The sequence below is a fragment of the Lagenorhynchus albirostris genome, chromosome 14, assembly GCF_949774975.1.
Source record: "Lagenorhynchus albirostris chromosome 14, mLagAlb1.1, whole genome shotgun sequence".
In the NCBI taxonomy this organism is placed as follows: Eukaryota; Metazoa; Chordata; class Mammalia; order Artiodactyla; family Delphinidae; genus Lagenorhynchus; species Lagenorhynchus albirostris.
The window spans coordinates 50,786,437-50,806,002 of NC_083108.1; the positions used below are offsets into that span (position 1 = coordinate 50,786,437).

The 19,566-nt window shown below is 39.6% G+C and overlaps 1 protein-coding gene across 3 annotated transcripts in view; it reads left to right on the plus strand.

The window, feature by feature from the left end:
- The first annotated feature begins 15,163 nt into the window (after nt 1-15,163).
- The window catches only part of ROCK1 (Rho associated coiled-coil containing protein kinase 1), a 148,047-nt gene continuing 143,644 nt past the window's right edge, over nt 15,164-19,566 (plus strand). For 2 of the 3 annotated variants that reach the window (XM_060120837.1, XM_060120838.1), the window contains exon 1: nt 15,164-16,099. In XM_060120837.1, coding sequence (XP_059976820.1) covers nt 16,007-16,099 — 93 coding nt within the window. In that variant the 5' untranslated portion in view covers nt 15,164-16,006. The remainder of the gene's footprint in view (nt 16,100-19,566) is intronic. The other variant, XM_060120839.1, reaches the window with a different exon arrangement.

A 19,566-nucleotide genomic window follows, 5' to 3' on the forward strand; every position in this document is an offset into this window, starting at 1 on the left:
CTCTCTGTCCCACAGAGGCCCCCTTTCCCAGTTCTTCTGTGTAAAAAGGCAAGGTTTCTTTTAGAGTTTTAGAGTCCCTGTATCGCTGCTGGCAAACAGTTCTGCACTTGGGGCAAAGCCACAGGAGAAAAGAGGGGAAAAAATAGAAAACTCATTCTCAAATGAATTGCTCCTTCAAGTTTTGACTCCAGTCCACAATCCACCTGATTCCATTTACTTTTGAGAGTCCTTAGATTTTTGTGTTTTTTTTTTTTTAAATTTTATTTATTTATTTATTTATGGCTGTGTTGGGTCTCCGTTTCTGTGCGAGGGCTTTCTCTAGTTGCAGCAATTGGGGGCCACTCTTCATCGTGGTGCACGGGCCTCTCACCATCGCGGCCTCTCTTGTTGTGGAGCACAGGCTCCAGACGCGCAGGCTCAGTAATTGTGGCTAACGGGCCTAGTTGCTCCGCGGCATGTGGAATCTTCCCAGACCAGGGCTCGAACCCGTATCCCCTGCATTGGCAGGCAGATTCTCAACCACTGCACCACCAGGGAAGCCCGATTTTTGTGTATTTTGTCCATAGTTTTCACTGTAATCAGCAGGAGAGATGAGCAACTTGGTCGGAAGTGGAAGTCACATTCTGATATTAGATGTAAGAAAAAGATTTTTAAGGATGTTTGTAAAGATACGTAAAATGAATATAAGGAAGAGTAAGGCTTTGGTGATCACACGGTCCAATGGAACTCCCTCAGTAGTTGCCTAGAATAGAAGGGGTAAGAGTGCTAAGTATAGACAACACCAATCAAGTGTATTCTTAAAATAACACACAAAGTCAGAACTCAGGCATTCTAGTTATGCCGAGATGTCTTGATGCCCTTTCTCATACTCTTCTTTTGTGGGTAGTTTGGACAAACACCCTTTAGTGATGTCTCGGACAGTGATTTAGAAATTATGTTACTCAGAGCTCTAGGCATTCCATGGAGCCCCTTCCCCGCCAAAAGTAGTGGGGAGAGGGTGGATGCCCTGGTACTCCTCCCTGCTTCAATTGCAGCAGCCCACTTTTATCTGTTGTTCTTATTGGACAGTGTTGTAAGATGTCATAACAGCTAGTATTAGCATTGGTAAAAATAAATAAAAACAAAAATAGGAAGCCACTAGTTTACAGTAAAGAGCCTGGGTTGATCAGCAGTAGCTGTCTGTGATGATGCTTTCCAATTCTTCTCATCGAGGCTTGTAAAACAGCTGAGGTATTCTAGATAAGAAGTACTGAGGCCTTTTCTGGGATTGCCTGGGGTACTATGGGAAGTTCAAAGCAGTAAAAGTGTTTCTGCTCTTCTGATTTAAAGTGCTTGTCTGAATACTGGAAAATGCAACATGGGCTGTTACCAGTTTACGTGCCTTACTCCCTCATTGCCAGAGTAAACCCGTGTTGCTTGATGACTTAAAGCTATCAAACCAAGGTGATACTGACCTGTTTCACCCCTTTGGAGAATATTTGCTTTTTATGAGGCTCCTGAGAATGGCAAGTACTTAACACAAAGAGATTACTTTAATACTTACATTTAAGGTAACAAGCTAGTGGGAAAGAGACTCTTCCTTAGGTGTCTTATAACACGGGGATTATATAAAGTAAGTTAAACAACCTTGGACCCACACTTTAGGGATGGCTGAATAACAGCAGTGTTTAATAGTTCATCTCCCAGCCTTCCATTAAATATTCACAAAGTAATACAAAAAGATGCAAATGCACAATCACTCTCGAAATAAAGGATAAAAGTCAATCATAAAGGAGAATGCTGAAAGTATTTCTATTACTAAATTTTCACTAGTGCCAAACTAAGAAACAGAATTGATATCTGAGGCATACGGCAACCTTTTTTTTTTTTTTTTTGGTTTGGCCACCCCGTGCACTTATGGCATCTTGGTTTCCTGACCAAGGATCGAACCCGTGTCCTCAGCAGTGAAAGAGTGAAGTCCTAACCACTGGACCGCCAGGAAATTCCCCACACAGCACCTTTTGAATCTGGAAATCTGTAAATTAGGTAGAAGGGACTCTGTCTCATGGCTCCTCTAGATTCCGTTCACTGACTGCCCATAGTTTGGGAACACAGAGCTTCACTAATGAGAAATCTAGGCAGCCATGGCCTTCACTGTGTGGAAACAGATGTCTGAATGGTCGGGGTGCCCCTTCCTGTCATTAACAGCGCCTCTTAACCAATTCAGTTTCTACAATCCCCAGTACAAAATAAGGCTTAGGATAAAGAGAGTGGAGACCTTGGGATAGGTAGTCTTCACAAAGGTAAAGAATTTCAGGTGATGTAATACCTCAGTCTTATAGAGTGCTGTATGTCAACTATATCTCAATAATGCTGGAAGAAAAAAAAATTAGTAAAAACCCAAAAATTTAATTGACCAATTATGGAAAAAAAAGAATTTCAGGTAGAGGTAGAGGTAGAGTTAGAGGAACCCTAAAAACAGTGAAAGCTGCAGGGAGGGGTAAAGTCGTCCTTAAGGAAGAGTAAATACAGTTAAATTCTCTAGGTTAAACATCCTCTTTCTAATAGAGTATGGAGAAGTGATTCTACTTCATTTCAAAAGAAATGCTTGCTAAGCAGAAAAAAAAACTAGAATAAGGCCTGTGCCTATCAAATCACAGAATATTAGAGAAGCAGAGTCCATCAATACCTAAGCTATATGATAAGGAAACAAAATAACAACACTGCATCTAATCTGTTTACAAACTCTGGTCCTAGATATTTTTCTCCCAATTCAAAGTTGAGAAAATGGGGGTGGGGGTTGGGGAATGAGAACTATGGAATAAATTTCTGCAGTGTAAGACAAGGAAAATAATCTCTTAAGAACATTTTAAAAAGTCTTAATCGAATACTGATTTACTACAGGAACAGGAAGAAATTTTAGGAAGACCGTTTTTTAAAAATCTACACGTCCATCAATGGATGAATAAATGAACAAAAAGTATTTACGTACAATGGAATACTATTTAGCCTTAAGAAGGAAGGAAATTCTTACACGTGCTACATGATGGATGAACTTTAAGATGTTATGCTAAGTGAAATAAGCTAGACACAAAAAGATAGATATTCTATGATTCCACTTATTTGAGGTACCTGAAATAGTACCTCATTCATAGAGTACTATGAATAGTACCAAATTCATAGAGATGAAAAGTAGAATAGTGGTTGCCAGGGGCTGGGGGAAGGGGGTATGGGAAGCTGGTGTTTAGTGGGTACAGGATTTCAGTTTGGGAAGCTGGGAAGTTCTGGAGATGGATGGTGGTGATGGTTGTACAACAATGTGAGTATATTTAATACCACTTTTCTGTACACTTAAAAATGGTTAAAGTGGTACATTTTAAGTTATATATATATTTACTACAATTAAAAAATGCTCCCAAGGGCTTCCCTGGTGGTTCAGTGGTTGAGAGTCCACCTGCCGATCCGGGAAGATCCCACATGCCGCGGAGCGGCTGGGCCCGTGAGCCATGGCCGCTGAGCCTGCGCGTCTGGAGCCTGTGCTCCGCAACGAGAGAGGCCACAACAGTGAGAGGCCCGCATACCACACACACACACACACACAAAATGCTCCCAAATCTATAAAAAGAACAAGTCAGTCACAAGAAACTATATAGTATATTGTTTCATTTCTATGAAATTCTAAAACATGAAGAACTAATCTATGGTGATAGAAATTAGAATATAGATTAACCTTGATGAGGTGTTTACAGGGAGGGGAAATGAGGAACTATTTGGGAGTGTTAAAAGTGTTCTATAATAGATTTAGTGGTGTTCACACAGTTGTATACATATATAAAACTCCACTGACTTGTACACTTAAGATCTGTGCATTTTACTAGATCTAAGTTATATCTTTTTTTTATAAAAAACTCATGCCTATGAAATACGAATAGAAAGAGCAGGCTAAACTGAAATGAAAACAGATTAAGGTGAAAAGAAAACAGGGTAGAAAAGTCTTTAAGGAAACCAAGATTTTAAAATGCAGTAACTCAAATAAAATCCATTCTGGAGGTCACATATAGCCGACTCTTCAGGGCAGCAAATCAAATCAGTGTTTCAGAAGACAAACTTGAGAAGCTTTCCCAGAATGTAGAAGAAAAGAACAAAGAGAAATAGAGATAAGGAAGACAAAGATGAGATCCTAGGTATTGATAATGGATGTTCCAAAAGAAGATGAGATAAATGAAGCATATGCAATAAACTAATATATAAGAAAATTTGAAAGGGTGAGCTGTGACAGGGTGAGAGAGAGTCACGGACATATACACACTAACAAACGTAAGGTAGATAGCTAGTGGGAAGCAGCCGCATGGCACAGGGATATTGGCTCCGTGCTTTGTGACCGCCTGGAGGAGTGGGATAGGGAGGGTGGGAGGGAGGGAGACGCAAGAGTGAAGAGATATGGGAATATATGTATATGTATAACTGATTCACTTTGTTATAAAGCAGAAACTAACACACCATTGTAAAGCAATTATACCCCAATAAAGATGTTAAAAAAAAAAAAGAAAATTTCAGTGAGGTGAAGGAAGACCTTAGTCTTTTCAGAAGTTCCCTCTTCCAGAAAAAATTTATGATAAGAGATCCACCCCTGGGGTTATCCCAGTGAAGTTTTTGAATTTCAGAAATACACAAAGAATCCTGCAAGAGTTAAGCAAGAAAATGTTGAATATAAAGTAGCAAAACACAGGTTGGTCTTTTACTTTTCTTCAGTAGCACTAAGTCTAAAAACAGATAGTGGAGTACACTTAAAGAATTTTAGGGCAAAGATTTACGAACCAAAAAACTGTATCTATCCATGTTGTCACTGATGTCTGAAGACAACAGACATGCTTAAAGATGTGCTAGATCTCACCTAAGGATCCTTCATTTTAAAATTATTTAAAGTTTTAAACGTGTCACAGGTATGAAACAGACAGTGTGGGGAATATAGTCAATAACTATGTAATATCTTTGTATGGTGTCATTTTATAACTAGATTTATCATGGTGATCAGTTGGAAATGAATAGAAATATTGAATCACTATGTTCTGTAACGGAAACTAACATAGTGCTGTAGGTCAATTATACTTCAAAAATCAACCAACCAACCAACTAACTCATAGAAAAAGAGATCAGATTTGTGGTTACCAGAGGCAGGGGGTGAGGCAGGTGGGAACAGGATGAAGTCATTCAAAAGGTACACATTTCCAGTTATAAGATAATAAGTACTGGGGATGTAATGTGCACCATTATAAATATAATTAACACTGCTGTATGTTATATTTGAAAGTTGTTGGGATTTCCCTGGTGGTCCAGTGGCTAAGACTCTGCACTCCCAATGCAGGGGCCCCGGGTTAGATCCCTGGTCAGGGAACTAGATCCCACATGCCGCAACTAAGAGTTTGCAAGCCGCAACTAAAAAAAAGATCCCACACGTGGCAACGAAGATCCCGAGTGTGGCAACTAAGACCTGGCACAGCCAAATAAATAAATAAATAAATATTTGGGACTTCCCTGGCGGCCCAGTGGTTAAAACTTCGCCTTCCAATGTGGGAGGTGCAGGTTCAATCCCTGGTCAGGGAATTAAGATCCCACCTGCCTCCTGGTTAAAAAACCAAAACATAAAACAGATGCAATATTGTAACGAATTCAATAAAGACTTTAAAAATGGTCCACATCAAAAAAAATCTAAAAAAAAAAGTTGTTAAGAGAGTAAATCCTGAGAGTTCACAGGAAAAAAAATTTTTTTCTGTGTCTTTAACTTTGTATCTATATGAGATAACATGTGTTCTCCTAATTTATTGTGGTCATCATTTCATGATGTACATAAATCAAATCATTATCTGTAGTTATACAGATAAACTTATACAGTGCTGTATGTCAACTTCATGTCAATAGAACTGGAAGAAAAAAATAAAATAATTTAAGGTTTTACTTTAGACCACTCAAAAATGAGTAAAAATTAAAGTGCAAGAAAACAAATTCTTTACAAGGACTGGAAGCAAATATGGAAGTTAAAAATACAGAAGTAAATCTAAATGTTAGTTATAATTTAGTTACAAACCTGAAGATAATATTGTAAAACTTGAAAGAAAAGATTATGGTGTTTTGTTTTGTTTTGTTTTTGCGGTACGCGGGCCTCTCACTGTTGCGGCCTCTCCCGTTGCGGGGCACAGGCTCTGGACGCGCAGGCTCAGCGGCCATGGCTCACGGGCCCAGCCGCTCCGTGGCATATGGGATCTTCCCGGACCGGGGCACGAACACGTGTCCCCTGCATCGGCAGGCGGACTCTCAACCACTGCGCCACCAGGGAAGCCCTATAGTGTTTTTTTGTTTTTTTTTTTTAAAAAAAAAAAAAAAAGGAGAGAAAGATAAAAAAACAAAAAAAGTTTGTTGGTTTTTTTTTAAAAAAAAAGGAGAGAAAGATAAAGGAGAGAAAGAAAAGGTGCCCATTTGTATTTCTCATTTAAAAAGAAAGTTTTCAAAAGTTATAGTTTTATGCTTAAATTTATAGTCATAAAAATGTATATTTAACATTGTGTTTAAAGGTAACTATTAGTAGACTAACAACAAGAATTCTTTATTCCAAAATCCAAATCACTGCAGAAACAAAAGGAAAAATAGCCTGAAGTTTATATAGAAAATTATAGAAAGCAAAGACATTGACTAAGTAGAAATTTTTTTTTTTTTTTTTTTGCGGTACGCGGGCCTCTCACCGCGGCAGCCTCTCCCGTCATGGAGCACAGGCTCCGGACGCGCAGGCTCAGCGGCCAATAGCCCACGGGCCCAGCCGCCCGGCGGCATGCGGGATCCTCCCGGACCGGGGCACGACCCCGCGTCCCCTGCCTCGGCAGGCGGACTCCCAACCACTGCGCCACCAGGGAAGCCCAGTAGAAACTTTTTAAAAAGAAAGAATGAAAACCATTTTCCTATGAGCACTTCCTATAAAAAAAATATTGAATGAAGAACCACTTAACAAAGAAAAGAATCAAAATAAATAACTCAGGAGGGACTTAAGCACAAAGCTATTCATTGCAGCATTGTTTATAACAGGAAAAGATTGGAACCAACTAAGATGTCCTTTAATAGGGTATTGGTTAAATAAATTGCTATGAATGCAAAAAGTGAACTACTTGGTAGGTGTTAAAAAGAATGAGACAGTTCTATATTTACTGATACAGAACAATCTTCAAGATATATTGTTAAGATAGGGGAAGAAAAAGCATGGTTGAGAAAAGTCTATGTAACAAATGTGGATGATTGCGTACTTACCGAAAGAATATAAGAAACTGAACAGCCATTGCCTTTTGTGTTAAGGAATAAGTAGCTTATGGACAGAGGTGAGAGGAAGAATTACTTTTCATTGAATATCACATTGTATCTGTTGGATTTATATGTCAGAGTATGTATTAACTGTTCAAAAATTAATTAAGTAAAATTTACAGAATATGGATTGGAACAAGAGATACTTATCCTCTCTTAGTACTTAAATTCACTGTAATTAAGTGTATGATGCAGAAGTTGCTATATTTGGCTTATGTGCAGGGAGAAGTAGGAAGAAATCAGTTCATGGACATAGGGAAAGAATAAAGTAAACCACCAAGAAGCAGAGATGAGAATCATTTAGGCCTGGAAAGTCTGAGCGAGTATCAATGGTTCATCAGAGCTTTTCAACTCTGGTTTCAGTGTCTCTTGACTCCCAGCTAGACTTTCTGCTCTTGCCTAAATGCATTTCAGTTGGAATTAAAAAAAATATACAGAAAGCAAGCCATGGTGAGGGTGGGGAAAAGAGACAAAAGAAAATAGAAATATATATCAACCTTTTGGAAGGTGGGAGGACTTTCTAAATTAAAAATAATAAAATAAATTCCTTTAAAATATCATGGATTTAACAGAATTTTTTAAAGTATATATTTTAATTGACAAAATACATTCAAAATATTTAAATAAACAATAAATTGGTAAAATTTTTCAATTCTAGAATAAAAATATCCTTAAGACATACATATATATATGCATACCTACATATATACACATACATACATATATATTCATATTTATGCTCATAAAAATCAATAAGAAAAATCCTAAGGCCCCATTGATGGATAGGCACAAATCACAAATTAATTCATAGAAAAAGAAAAACAGCTAATTAACAACATATGGCAAAGTATTCAACCTTGTAGTAATCAAAGATATGCAAATTAATACAACAATGAGCTAAGATGTTAATAACGACACATCCAATGCCAGGGGGAGGATGATAAAAAGGGACATAGGGCTTCCCTGGTGGCGCAGTGGTTGAGAGTCTGCCTGCCGATGCAGGGAACACGGGTTCGTGCCCCTGTCCAGGAAGATCCCACATGCCGCGGAGCGGCTGGGCCCGTGAGCCATGGCCGCTAAGCCTGCGCGTCTGGAGCCTGTGCTCCGCAATGGGAGAGGCCACAACAGTGAGAGGCCCGCGTACCGCAAAAAAAAAAAAAAAAAAAAAGGGACATAAACAGCCGGAGTGTAAACTTGCATTGCTATTTGAAAAACAATTTGGCAAAATATATCAAAAGTGTTTAAAATGCTTTGGCCCATTTCTAAGAACCATTTCTTTTTTTGTTTTGTTTTGGCTGCGTTGGGCCTTCGTTGCTGCGGGCGGGCGGGCTTTCTCTAGTTGCAGCGAGTAGGGGCTACTCTTCGTTGCGGTGTGCGGGCTTCTCATTGCAGTGGCTTCTCTTGTTGCAGAGCATGGGCTCTAGGTGCGCGGGCTTCATTAGTTGTGGCACACAGGCTCATTAGTTGTGGCTCATGGGCTCTAGAGCACAGGCTCAGTAGTTGTGGTGCACTGGCTTAGTTGCTCCACGGCATGTAGGATCTTCCCAGACCAGGGGTTGAACCCATATCCCAGGCAATGGCAGGCGGATTCTTAACCACTGCGCCACCAGGGAAGTCCCTGAGAAGCATTTCTAAGGAAATAATTCTCAATTAAGAAAAAACTTTATAATATAAAATTTTAAAAATTTTTAAAGGGAAAAAAATCCAAAAAATGTTTATCAACTGTACTCCAATATAAAATTAAAAAAATTTTTAAAGGCAAAAAAATCAAAAAAAAGAAAGAAAAGAAAAAACCATGCACAAGGATGTTTATAGTAGCACTATTTATAGTAATGGTTAAATAAAGTATGGTAAATTTCTGGAATGGAATATTATGCAGGTATAAAAAGTTATGCTTAATTATGCCTATACAAACCATTATGTAAGCTGAAAAAAAAAAGCAGTATATAAGAATTGCACATACAGCATACAAAACAAACAAACCTTTGCAGGGGACAAATAATGATTAAAAGAAAATCTCCAAAATTGTCAATAGTGATGGTAATTGAGTGGTGGGAATATGAGTGAATTTTGTTCTCTTACTTTTCCAGATTTCCCAAAATCTTAAAAATAAGCGTGTACTATTTTTATAATGAAAGAAAAACATGATTACTGCTTTAAAAGTCCTAGCTTATGCCTTAGGGAATGCATGAAGCAGCAATGACAAGAACACATAAACAAGAGCATATGTATAAATTCAACTAGCAGAGCACTAACACTGTCTGCAAATAAAAAGGAGTAAGGTTTATAAAGGGTCTTGGTTATTAAGAAAGAATATATAGAGTGTATATGGGTGATATTTATATGCTGATGGGTGAACATGAGGAATCAGTGCCTCTCTTCAAGTTACAGGGATTTTAGGGAAGATGTTATATTTTAGGAGGTCTTTGAATGATGAAAGGGAGGGGGAAATGGTGAAATGTCAGATACACATTTTTCTGTTTCCACGTGTTTGGCATGGAAGTCTTTTTTTTTTTTTTAGCATCTTTATTGGAGTGTAATTGCTTTACAGTGCTGTGTTAGTTTCTGCTGTATAACAAAGTGAATCAGCTATATGTATACATATATCCCCATATCCCGGCATGGAAGTCTTAAAGTTGAGACTGAGATGAGTGATAAAAGTCGTTATGAAAAAAAAAAGGGAATTAGATATTGAGCGAGAGTCCGTTACTGCCAAAAAAGGCAATTCACTAATGTAACAGCCCTAAAGAGGAAGATGTAAGTACCTAAAAAGCAATGGGCTAGAAAACACACAATTGGGACTCAGTGGGGGGCTGCTGGGTGGGAGGGGGAAATTTGGACAGGAGGCTCTTGCAAAAACTGAAAAAGAGTATGTGACCAACTATGTATATCTGTTATTATCTCCTTGATCTGGGCTTTCCTCTCTTACTATGGTCATGCATGCACCATCTCAGGGGTTCCACAAACCTAACAGTCTCCACCCTTGGAATGAATTATAACATCAGACATTTACATGCTTGGGCTTGTGAGTGTGGGAACAGAAGGGTCCCCAAGATGGCAATAACATAGAGCAGGGAAGTAACTGTTTTACAGAAATCTGTTTCCTTCTATTTTTCCATTCCGTTTCTAGGGTCAATGCAAGTATTTTTGCAGTTGAATGGAATAGCAGCTTCTAAGAAATAAAAAACAGATGTTAGAGGAAGGCATTCCAGGGTGAGTCAGGAGAAGCCCTTAAGGGCACCCTGTGCTCACGGCTGGTCCTACACTTTTCCTTGCAGTAATCTTGATAGATGTCACATCCCCAACTGCCTAGGCACCACCTAGGCTGTAGTAGATGTAAACATGTCAAACTACATTGACTCCCAAGCCTGAATATCCTGTGGAAAGAAAAAAAGAGCTTGGCTCATCTCAAGAGCACTCTTAGGTAATGGAACATATTCTTCCTGATTCACTTCACAAATCTAGAAAAATATGTACATATAAACTACTTGAGGGTAAATATTCATCATATAAAACCAATCTCTTAAAACAGAACTGAACCTAAATTTTCACAACTTTTTGTTTACTAAAGTTGTTCAGAATCAAGTGAAGTTGTTCCACACTAAAAAAATAAATAAAGTAATGCCCTTTTTGAAAGTTATATGAAACATAATAAGAATCATACTTTCTTGGAAATGTTAACTACAGTTTCTGTAGGAACTTAGCCACATAACCTTCTTAACACATTTGTGGTATGCATTTTTTTAAAAATTTCTTTAATATCTTTATTGGAGTATAATTGCTTTACAATGGTGTGTTAGTTTCTGCTGTATAACAAAGTGAATCAGCTATACATATACATATATCCCCATATCTCCTCCCTCTTGCGTCTCCCTCCCACCCTCCCTATCCCACCCCTCTAGGTGGTCACAAAGCACCGAGCTGATCTCCCTGTGCTATGCGGCTGCTTTCCACTAGCTATCTATTTTACATTTGGTAGTGTATATATGTTGTGGTATGCATTTTTGAAATTACATGCAATTTATGGCACCAAATTACAATTGATATGTAACTTACAGCGTGTACCTGAATTTTTGGTGCATTTTTAAGATAGAATAGATGTGACTATGCATTGAGAAAATGTAAAAATATATGTGAAAATGTGTTTATATGGGAATATGGTAACTTTATAATATTTTTTAAAATCTGGAAGCATTCTTTAATTTGATCAAAAAGCTTTTACATTTCTTTTGTACAAAGGTTTGTTGAAGTAAAGACAATAAACATGAGTTAATTTGTCATTCCTTTACAACACTTCATTGTGGACCACTTCCTTGTATAGTGGTGATATAAAACAAGTATAAAAGGTACTCTTAATAGATGTCTATATACACATTTAGCTATGAATATTTTTTTTCCCTGAAATCCAACCGTTTTGGTTATTTAATGTTGAAAAACTACCCCAAAATTTAGAAGCTCAAAGTAACAACCATTTTATTATATGTTCATGATTCTGATGTGTGGGCAGTGATTGGAGGGATTAGCTTGTCTCTGTTCCCTGTGGTGTCATCTGGCGCGTTTCAAATGTCTGGGGACTGCTGGAATGGCTTGATGTGGGTCATAAGTCTGGAGTCTCTGTTCTCAAGGTTTGCTGGATTCCTCAGTCATCCTCCATCTGATTTCTTCTTGTGTTTAGTTAGCTTGGGTTTCCTCACACCATGGTGATCTCAGTTTAGTTGGGCTTACCAGAGCACTAAATGCTTAGTTGCCAGGCAAACTCACAAAGTTTAGGCTTGTTACTGGCACAGTGCCATTTTTGCTGCATTTTATTGGTTAAAGCAGGTCATAAGGCCCCAGACCAGATTCAGTGTGGGAGGGTACTCCAGGAGGGCATGAATACTGGAAGACAGGGTTCTTTGGGGACCATCCTTCGAGGCTAGCTACTACATCAATGTTTATGAAAGAATTCCATAAAGTTAAACAGAATCAATTTCCTACGAAATAACTGAAAGCAAAGGAACGCTCAACTTAATTGTCTTTCACTATACACAAGTCTATACCCAAATCTTTCTACTTTTTCCATGATCTCTCCCAAATATGCCTCATTCAAATTCTTTCAGCACCGCAGTCTCTTCATTAGGTCCTAGCATGAATCTCATATAAATTAAACACTTCCAGATGTTTGAATTCCAAAAACCAGAAAAATTAACATATAACTAATTTAATCTATATATTTGCTTAAGTTGCCAACTTTGTAATTTTAAATTTCCAGGTGAAAAACATTAAAAAAGCTGTACCATTTACTATTACTCTTGCTTCTTAAAGGAAAATACATTTAGTTTTTTTAAAAAGTAGTCAAGAGAATTTCAGATTGAAAGACAGTCTTAAAGTAGAACAGCTTCCTTTATGAGCAACTCCACCAAGGACGACCACTGGTTCTTGGACCCAGTGTTTGGGAACCTCTATTCAAGCCACTGTTATCGAATACTACCAAGATCCTTTTTATTCACACCTTACTACAATCATTTCACATCTTTCCCTAGGGACTGTAATCATATTGCTCACATTGTAAATTTTATAATTTCCTTTTTTATATGGAATCATTTAAATCTATGGGATGTAAATAATACAGTTGTGAAATACTACTACTTGTTACTGTATTAGGATTGGATATTGTTAGCATACTCAGCAGGTAAGAGTTGGGATTCTGGAGTCAGACAGCCTCTGTTCCAACGTGGGTCTGTCATGACCTTGAGCAACTAATGTATCTTTCTGCACCTCAGTTTCCCCATCTACAATGTAGGTATAACTATAGCAGAGTATTTTTGAAGTTTTAATGAGATATTATATATGGCATAGTGCCTAACACATGGTAAGCGCTCAGTATGTATAATTAATGTTATATTCTTACTATATTTATCCATGGTATCAGTAGTTTGCAATTGTACTTAGGATTCTAATATATACTTTAAGGGTGATCTCAAATATCCACAATGCTTTTAAAGAGACTAGTAACAATTAGACAATAGAGTTTTAAAGTTGGAAAGGAACTTTAATGTCATATGATTCTACTCCATTACAGGTGAGGACTTTTAAAAAACAAAAACATTGATACAGAGTCCAGCTATCTTATGGTAAAAGATAGTGGGGGGTTACAATCATCAGATTAGCCTTGTAGATCAGTAAAATATATAGGCCACACCTATACTTCTAGTAGCTTTGCCAGATGGGCTTTCAGTCCCACTTACATTTATAAGTGCCACTCAATTATTGTCTTAGCTACCTGCATTTTTTTAAGTGTCCAAGTGGAAAGCAGCAAAATGCTCACAGTTCTCTGAGAAACAACAAAATTCCTAAGACTACCTAAAAATGGTAATAAAAAAGGACAAGCATGGTTTAGGACATTTATTTTAGGGCAACTGCCAGATTTATTTTAAGCCCTATGCTTAAAAATAAGTTTAATTCACATGACTGGCTTAAAATACTGGAGCCAGGAAAAGTCACTGCAAAAGCATTTAATGAAATACCTGAATTTTGTCTAGTTCTCGTCGGATACGATTTTTGTGAAGATTTACTTCCTATCTTGATTTATACAGTGGATTTTACATCTAAATATTTCTTGCATCTAACACAATGAAAACAGAATGCACATTTTTCAAACAACAGAACATTTTCCTAACCTCTGACTCACAACAGAAAGTTGGTGGACTGTTCAGATGCTGTACAGTGCTTTTTATATAGACAATTGGTTCATCTGTAGCATTCTCCAGTGTGGGGCAAAACATCCACATTTTCTATTATTAGCAATCCTTTATTTGACCTATGAGCAAACCTGAAGATTGATTAGAAATGAATTAAGGTAGATGTCCTGCTGAAAGCAGTGACGAACATTACTTTATCAGCAGATTGGATAACACGTCTCACCCTCTCTCACACTACAGTCAATGAAGCAATTGAATCAGGAGGAAATGGCCATTACTTTCATGTTCTACTTTAGTCTGGTAAAATCACATTCTAAGTTTCACTGAATGTTTTGAAATCGAAATGGCAGGATTACACATCAAGAAGAGAACTATAGTGGGAGTGTTAATCGTGTCAGAGAGCTAGTATGAATAACTTAAAAAATATTGATTTCTTTCCTAAGATTCTTTTCTTTTTTTTTTAAACTAAATTGAGCTTGACTTCTATTGACCATATCTTCCGGAGTCAATAGTTTAAAGCTCCCCTGACACACACGCTCGCTTTAGGAGGGTCATGTACTGCACTGCTTCGTAATTTTCCCATGGAAGCGAAGACGGGTTAAACGACGTGGGGTTCACGGAGGGCCGACGATGAAGCACTACTGAAGACCAGACTCCGCTGGTGCTAAAACGCTGGTCCCTGCCGGCGAAAAGGCATCTTGCCTTTAAAAAACAAAACAAAAAAACCTATCTCCAAAATAACAATAACAAGCACCCTTTCTCGCTAGAATTCTGATGGCTGCAGCCCAGAGGAAGCAGAGCTGGGGCAGCGGCCAGGACGCCACCGGAGGCAGCGAGAGGTCCTACTCCGCGTGGACACCCACAGCCGCTTCCCGAGACGGCTTAGCTGCTCAACGCCTGCAGGAGCGAGGGCGGTGCCGCCCGCCGCGCCCAGTCAGCTCCTCCCCGCTGCCAGCCTTCCCAGGCAGCCTGCGAGGCCCCGGGGGCGCCCCGCCTTCCGCCCCGCCCGGCCCAGCCTGGCCCTGCGGAGGCGTCAGAGTGCGCGCGCGCGCGGCGCGGGCCCGGTTCCCCTTCCGAATGTCCGCGCCCCGCATGCGCAGTCGGCGCCGGCGGTCTCCGTTTGTTTGAACAGGAAGGCGGACATATTAGTCCCTCACGGCCCCCCTCGCCCCACCCCCCAAGCACTCGCCGCGCGACTCGCCCTTTCGCCAGCCCGGGCCACAGCGCCTCCCAGAAGCTCCCCCAGCCGCAGCCGCCGGGACCGGACTCTCGTCTCCCTCACCGCCCCCTCTCCAGCCCGTCCTCTCCCAAGTCTCCATCGGGCACCGACCTCGCCCTGCCCCGCCGGACACCGCAGCAGCAGCCCCGTCAGCGTCGGGACAAAATGGGAGACTGAGGCTATCCCGCGGGGACCAGCTCTTGGCCGAGGCGGATCGGTGCGTCGGGCCGGGCCAAGTGGATCCGGGGATGCAGGGCTAGACCGTCTCCAGCGCCTCAGAGAGGAGCGGGCCCGGCCCGGGGCCCGAGCGCCGGCGGCGGCAGCTGGCACAGCTCCGCGCCCGCCCTTCGCTTTCGCCTTTCCTCTTCTCCCTCCCCTGCTGCCCGGAGGAGTCTCCACCCTGCTTTTCTTTCTCTCCCCCCTCCTGCCCATCTCGGGACCGGGAGCCCTCCATGGCGAAGGCGGCCGGGGCCCGCTAGGCTGAAGCACTTCGCCGGAGCGACGAGGCTGGTGGCGACGGCGCTGTCGGCTGTCGTGAGGGGCTGCCGGGTGGGATGCGACTTTGGGCGTCCGAGCGGCTGTGGGTCGCCGTCGCCCCCGGCCCGGGGTCTGGAGAGCGGAGATCCCCTCAGTGAGGGGGAGGAGGGGGAACCGGGCGCACCTGGTGACCCTGGGGTTCCGGCTCCTCCGCCCCGCGGCCGCGAACCCACCGCCGGAGGAAGTTGGTTGAAATTGCTTTCCGCTACTGGTGCTGGTACGAGGGTATTGTCACAGTAGAAGCAACATGTCGACTGGGGACAGTTTTGAGACTCGGTTTGAAAAAATCGACAACCTGCTGCGGGATCCCAAATCGGAAGTGAATTCAGATTGTTTGCTGGTGAGTGGCACAGTTCTCTTTTGCTTGCCGGAGGTTCTGTATTTATTTCCTTCCTCTTGCTTTCAGTCTGGTTATCTGCAAAAGAAAGTTTCAGGTGTGCATCATCTTGGAAAACACCAAAATCTGGTGTTTTTCCTGAAGAGTCTTGGAGTACCATTGAAAGCTCATGCCGCAGACCTATTTATCATTGGACTGGCTCTGCACTCTCTGAACTTTTAGCTCTGACTCAGTTTATCGTTAAACAAAAGATACTTATAAACCTCTGTTGCAGGCGATCATATAAAAAGTTACCACGTCAAAGTCATTACTACGTATATAGTTTGTTAAATGGCGACCTTAGTAATATTAATCCTTCCTATCGGTTTGACAGTAAAGTTGGAAAAGACTGCTTCCATTTACAGCTGTTTATCTCCTTAAGGGTTTAATTTTTAGACTTGTGACAATGTAGAATCGATATTGAGGAAGTGATTTTTGAGCCAAAATGTCATAGGTGATTTGAGTCTGAGGAACTTTTTGCTGGACTATTAAAGTTTAAAAATCCAAGATATCTGATGGTAGGTCATCACGATATTAACATCTTTTACAATATTGTTGATTACAAAAGTACTGCACAGATATTTTGTCATAATTGCCTTTTTTGGTGGTGTTGTGCTTAACATTATAACTTTTGAAACATTCTGAAGAAGTTTTTATGATATGAAAGTCCGAAACACTATTTTAAAAATTCTTCAGTGGTTGATAGCATGAATAAGTATCTGTAGATAACTGGAGTTCTTAAGTTTTTTCAAAATCTCCTAATACTAATAGTTGCAAACTATTTGTAAGCAAGTTTTTCCTTTACTGAACAGCCAAAAGTTATGTAATAATCCTATTTTCACCCAGACAAAACCACGTTATCTTAAAAGTTTCAAGGAATATGTATATGGATAGTAATTTACAACCTTCTCAGAGAATTAATGTTAGATGTCCACAGTATTTGGGATTAAAATTAAGTGAATTGAATAATGCCATTCAGAGAAATAATACAATTTTAAAATCTCATCTTGAATCAGGAAAATGATGTAGATCATTTAAAATTAACATACATTTCAGTTACTCTAAATACCTGTGTATATATTTTTTAACACACATGGGTCTACAAGAAAGTTTCTCCCCAAAGCTTTCTAAATTACTCTAAGCATCCTTGACTGTGAAATAAGAGTTGTGGGTTGTATATTTGAAATGTCACACTCACATTATGGATGCTCTTCATATAGAGGAACAAAAAAGAGGGTTGATGCTTAATACAATTGAAAACATTTTATTGAATAAGAGACGGAATTAGAACTTATCTTTCTAGGAAGGATTTCTATAACTTTTAAGAAGTCTAATTCTTCTTTTAATATTTATCCAATTTTTGTATATCTCTTGATTTTACTTTGCTTTTTGATCTCCTTATTCCATTAAGCAGTGTTACAGGGAGGGATTAGTAGGAATTTTTTTGGTTGGTTTTAGTTGTCTTCTAGCCTCTTGCCGTAGCTTCATTTGGTGGGAACCTCACAAATTTATTGAAATGTGGAGGATATAAGGAAATGTGAGTCATGAATTCTTTCCTTGAAAGTCCAATCTATTTAGAAAAACAAGTCCTAATCTCACACACATACACAAAAATAAAGCAAAACACTTCACAGATTGAGAAAATATGTGATGTTTCAAATGATTGGTATAGGTAGTAAACACTCTTGGATATTGAAAGGAAGAACTCTGTGAGTTGAGAGAGCCACAGTATGCTGTATGCTGGATGGATAGGATTTAGATAGAGAGTAGTCAAAGGGGGAGTGGAAGAAAACGTGAATAGAGGGTGGAAACATGACGGGCTAGCACATGCTAGGGGAACAGAAGATAAAGTTGGAAGGATAGATTGGGGTTAGAGTGTGGAGGATTTGATTGCTAGGCTAAGGAGTTTAGATTATTCAGTATGTTGTGGCTATTAAATATTTATAAACAGGGCTGTGCTAGGGTGAATGAAGATGAATGTGGTAGTTGTGTGCAGGATGGGTTGTGTGGAAAGAGACTGGAGATGGGGTGAGATTTGAAGTTTTTAAAAAAATTATTTTAATAGTCCAGAAATGACTGAAGCTCAAAATTGGGGCATTAGAATGGGGAAGGAGAATTGATGGAATTTGATTGGCAGGGTTGGGGAGAAGGGGCAACCAAGAAGAATAGTTAGATGACTAAAAATTTTAAGCCTGGGTTATAGGGAGACTGGTGAAAACAAGTAAGGTTTGGAAATCGCTTGGGAAGGATTGGCTACAGATAAATTCAGTTTTTTTTTTGTTGTTGTTTGTTTTTATTTTTTGTTTTTTAAAAGAACTCTTTTTTTTGATAAATTCAGTTTTATATTTGTTGTGTTTGAGGGGATAGTAGGACAACTACAAAGACATGATCTGTAGACTATTGCAGATGTGAAACTGAGCTCATAATTAAAGATAACAGTTTGGAAATCATTTGCACACAGATGCAAGTTGAAACTGATATAATGATAAAAGGGTAAAGAACAAAGAGGAAGAGTCAAGAAAGTAGGCAGGTAGTCATGCCCTCTCAGAGTTAGGACAGCCAAGTATCTTGGAGCCCAAAACCTAAAAGAACATAGTCAACGGACATATTCCCCCGTCACCTTTTTTCTGTTGAGTTCCATAATTGCTTATTGATAGCTGTTGAAATTTTATTATATTAATCTGAACTTGGTAAAGATTGAATTTTTCTTTGGAGGCAGAACCCTTTTTCCAGTTTTGTAGCATCTAACATGAATTTTCTTTGCATGATTATTTTATGTTTATCATCAAACATTCATTCATTTATTCAACCATGCAGAATGACCTACCAGGCAGCTTCATCTTTTTCAGTGAGTCCGTTTTTACTCTTCCCTGTCTGGACTTTGGACATCTCATGTATTGTAGGAACAATACCCTTCTTAAATTGGTTGAACTTTCCCTATTATTTTGGCCTTTGTTGCTTTATTTAGCTGATACTTATTGAGTATGTATTTTGTGCCATGTGCAACACTCAAGTTCTAATATTTTTTTGGTAATCTCAGAAAATAAAGTTGTCAAATTATGTTTTCTTGACTAGACCTACTCTTCAGAAATGAAAGTTCCTACACCTTTTGATTTCTGAAGAGTTTGTTGGCATAGGTCTTTTTAAAAAAAATTTAGTTAATTAATTAATTAATTTATTTTTGGCTGCCTTGGGTCTTTGTTGCTGCCTGTCGATTTTCTCTAGTTGTGGCGAGCAGAGGCTACTCTTCGTTGCGGTGCGGGGGCTTCTCATTGCGGTGGCTTCTCCTTGTGGAGTACAGGCTCTAGGCGCGCGGGCTTCAGTAGTTGTGGCTCGTGGGCTCTAGAGTGCAGGCTCACTAGTTGTGGTGCACGGGCTTAGTTGCTCCGTGGCATGTGGGATCTTCCTGGCCCAGGGCTTGAACCCCCTGC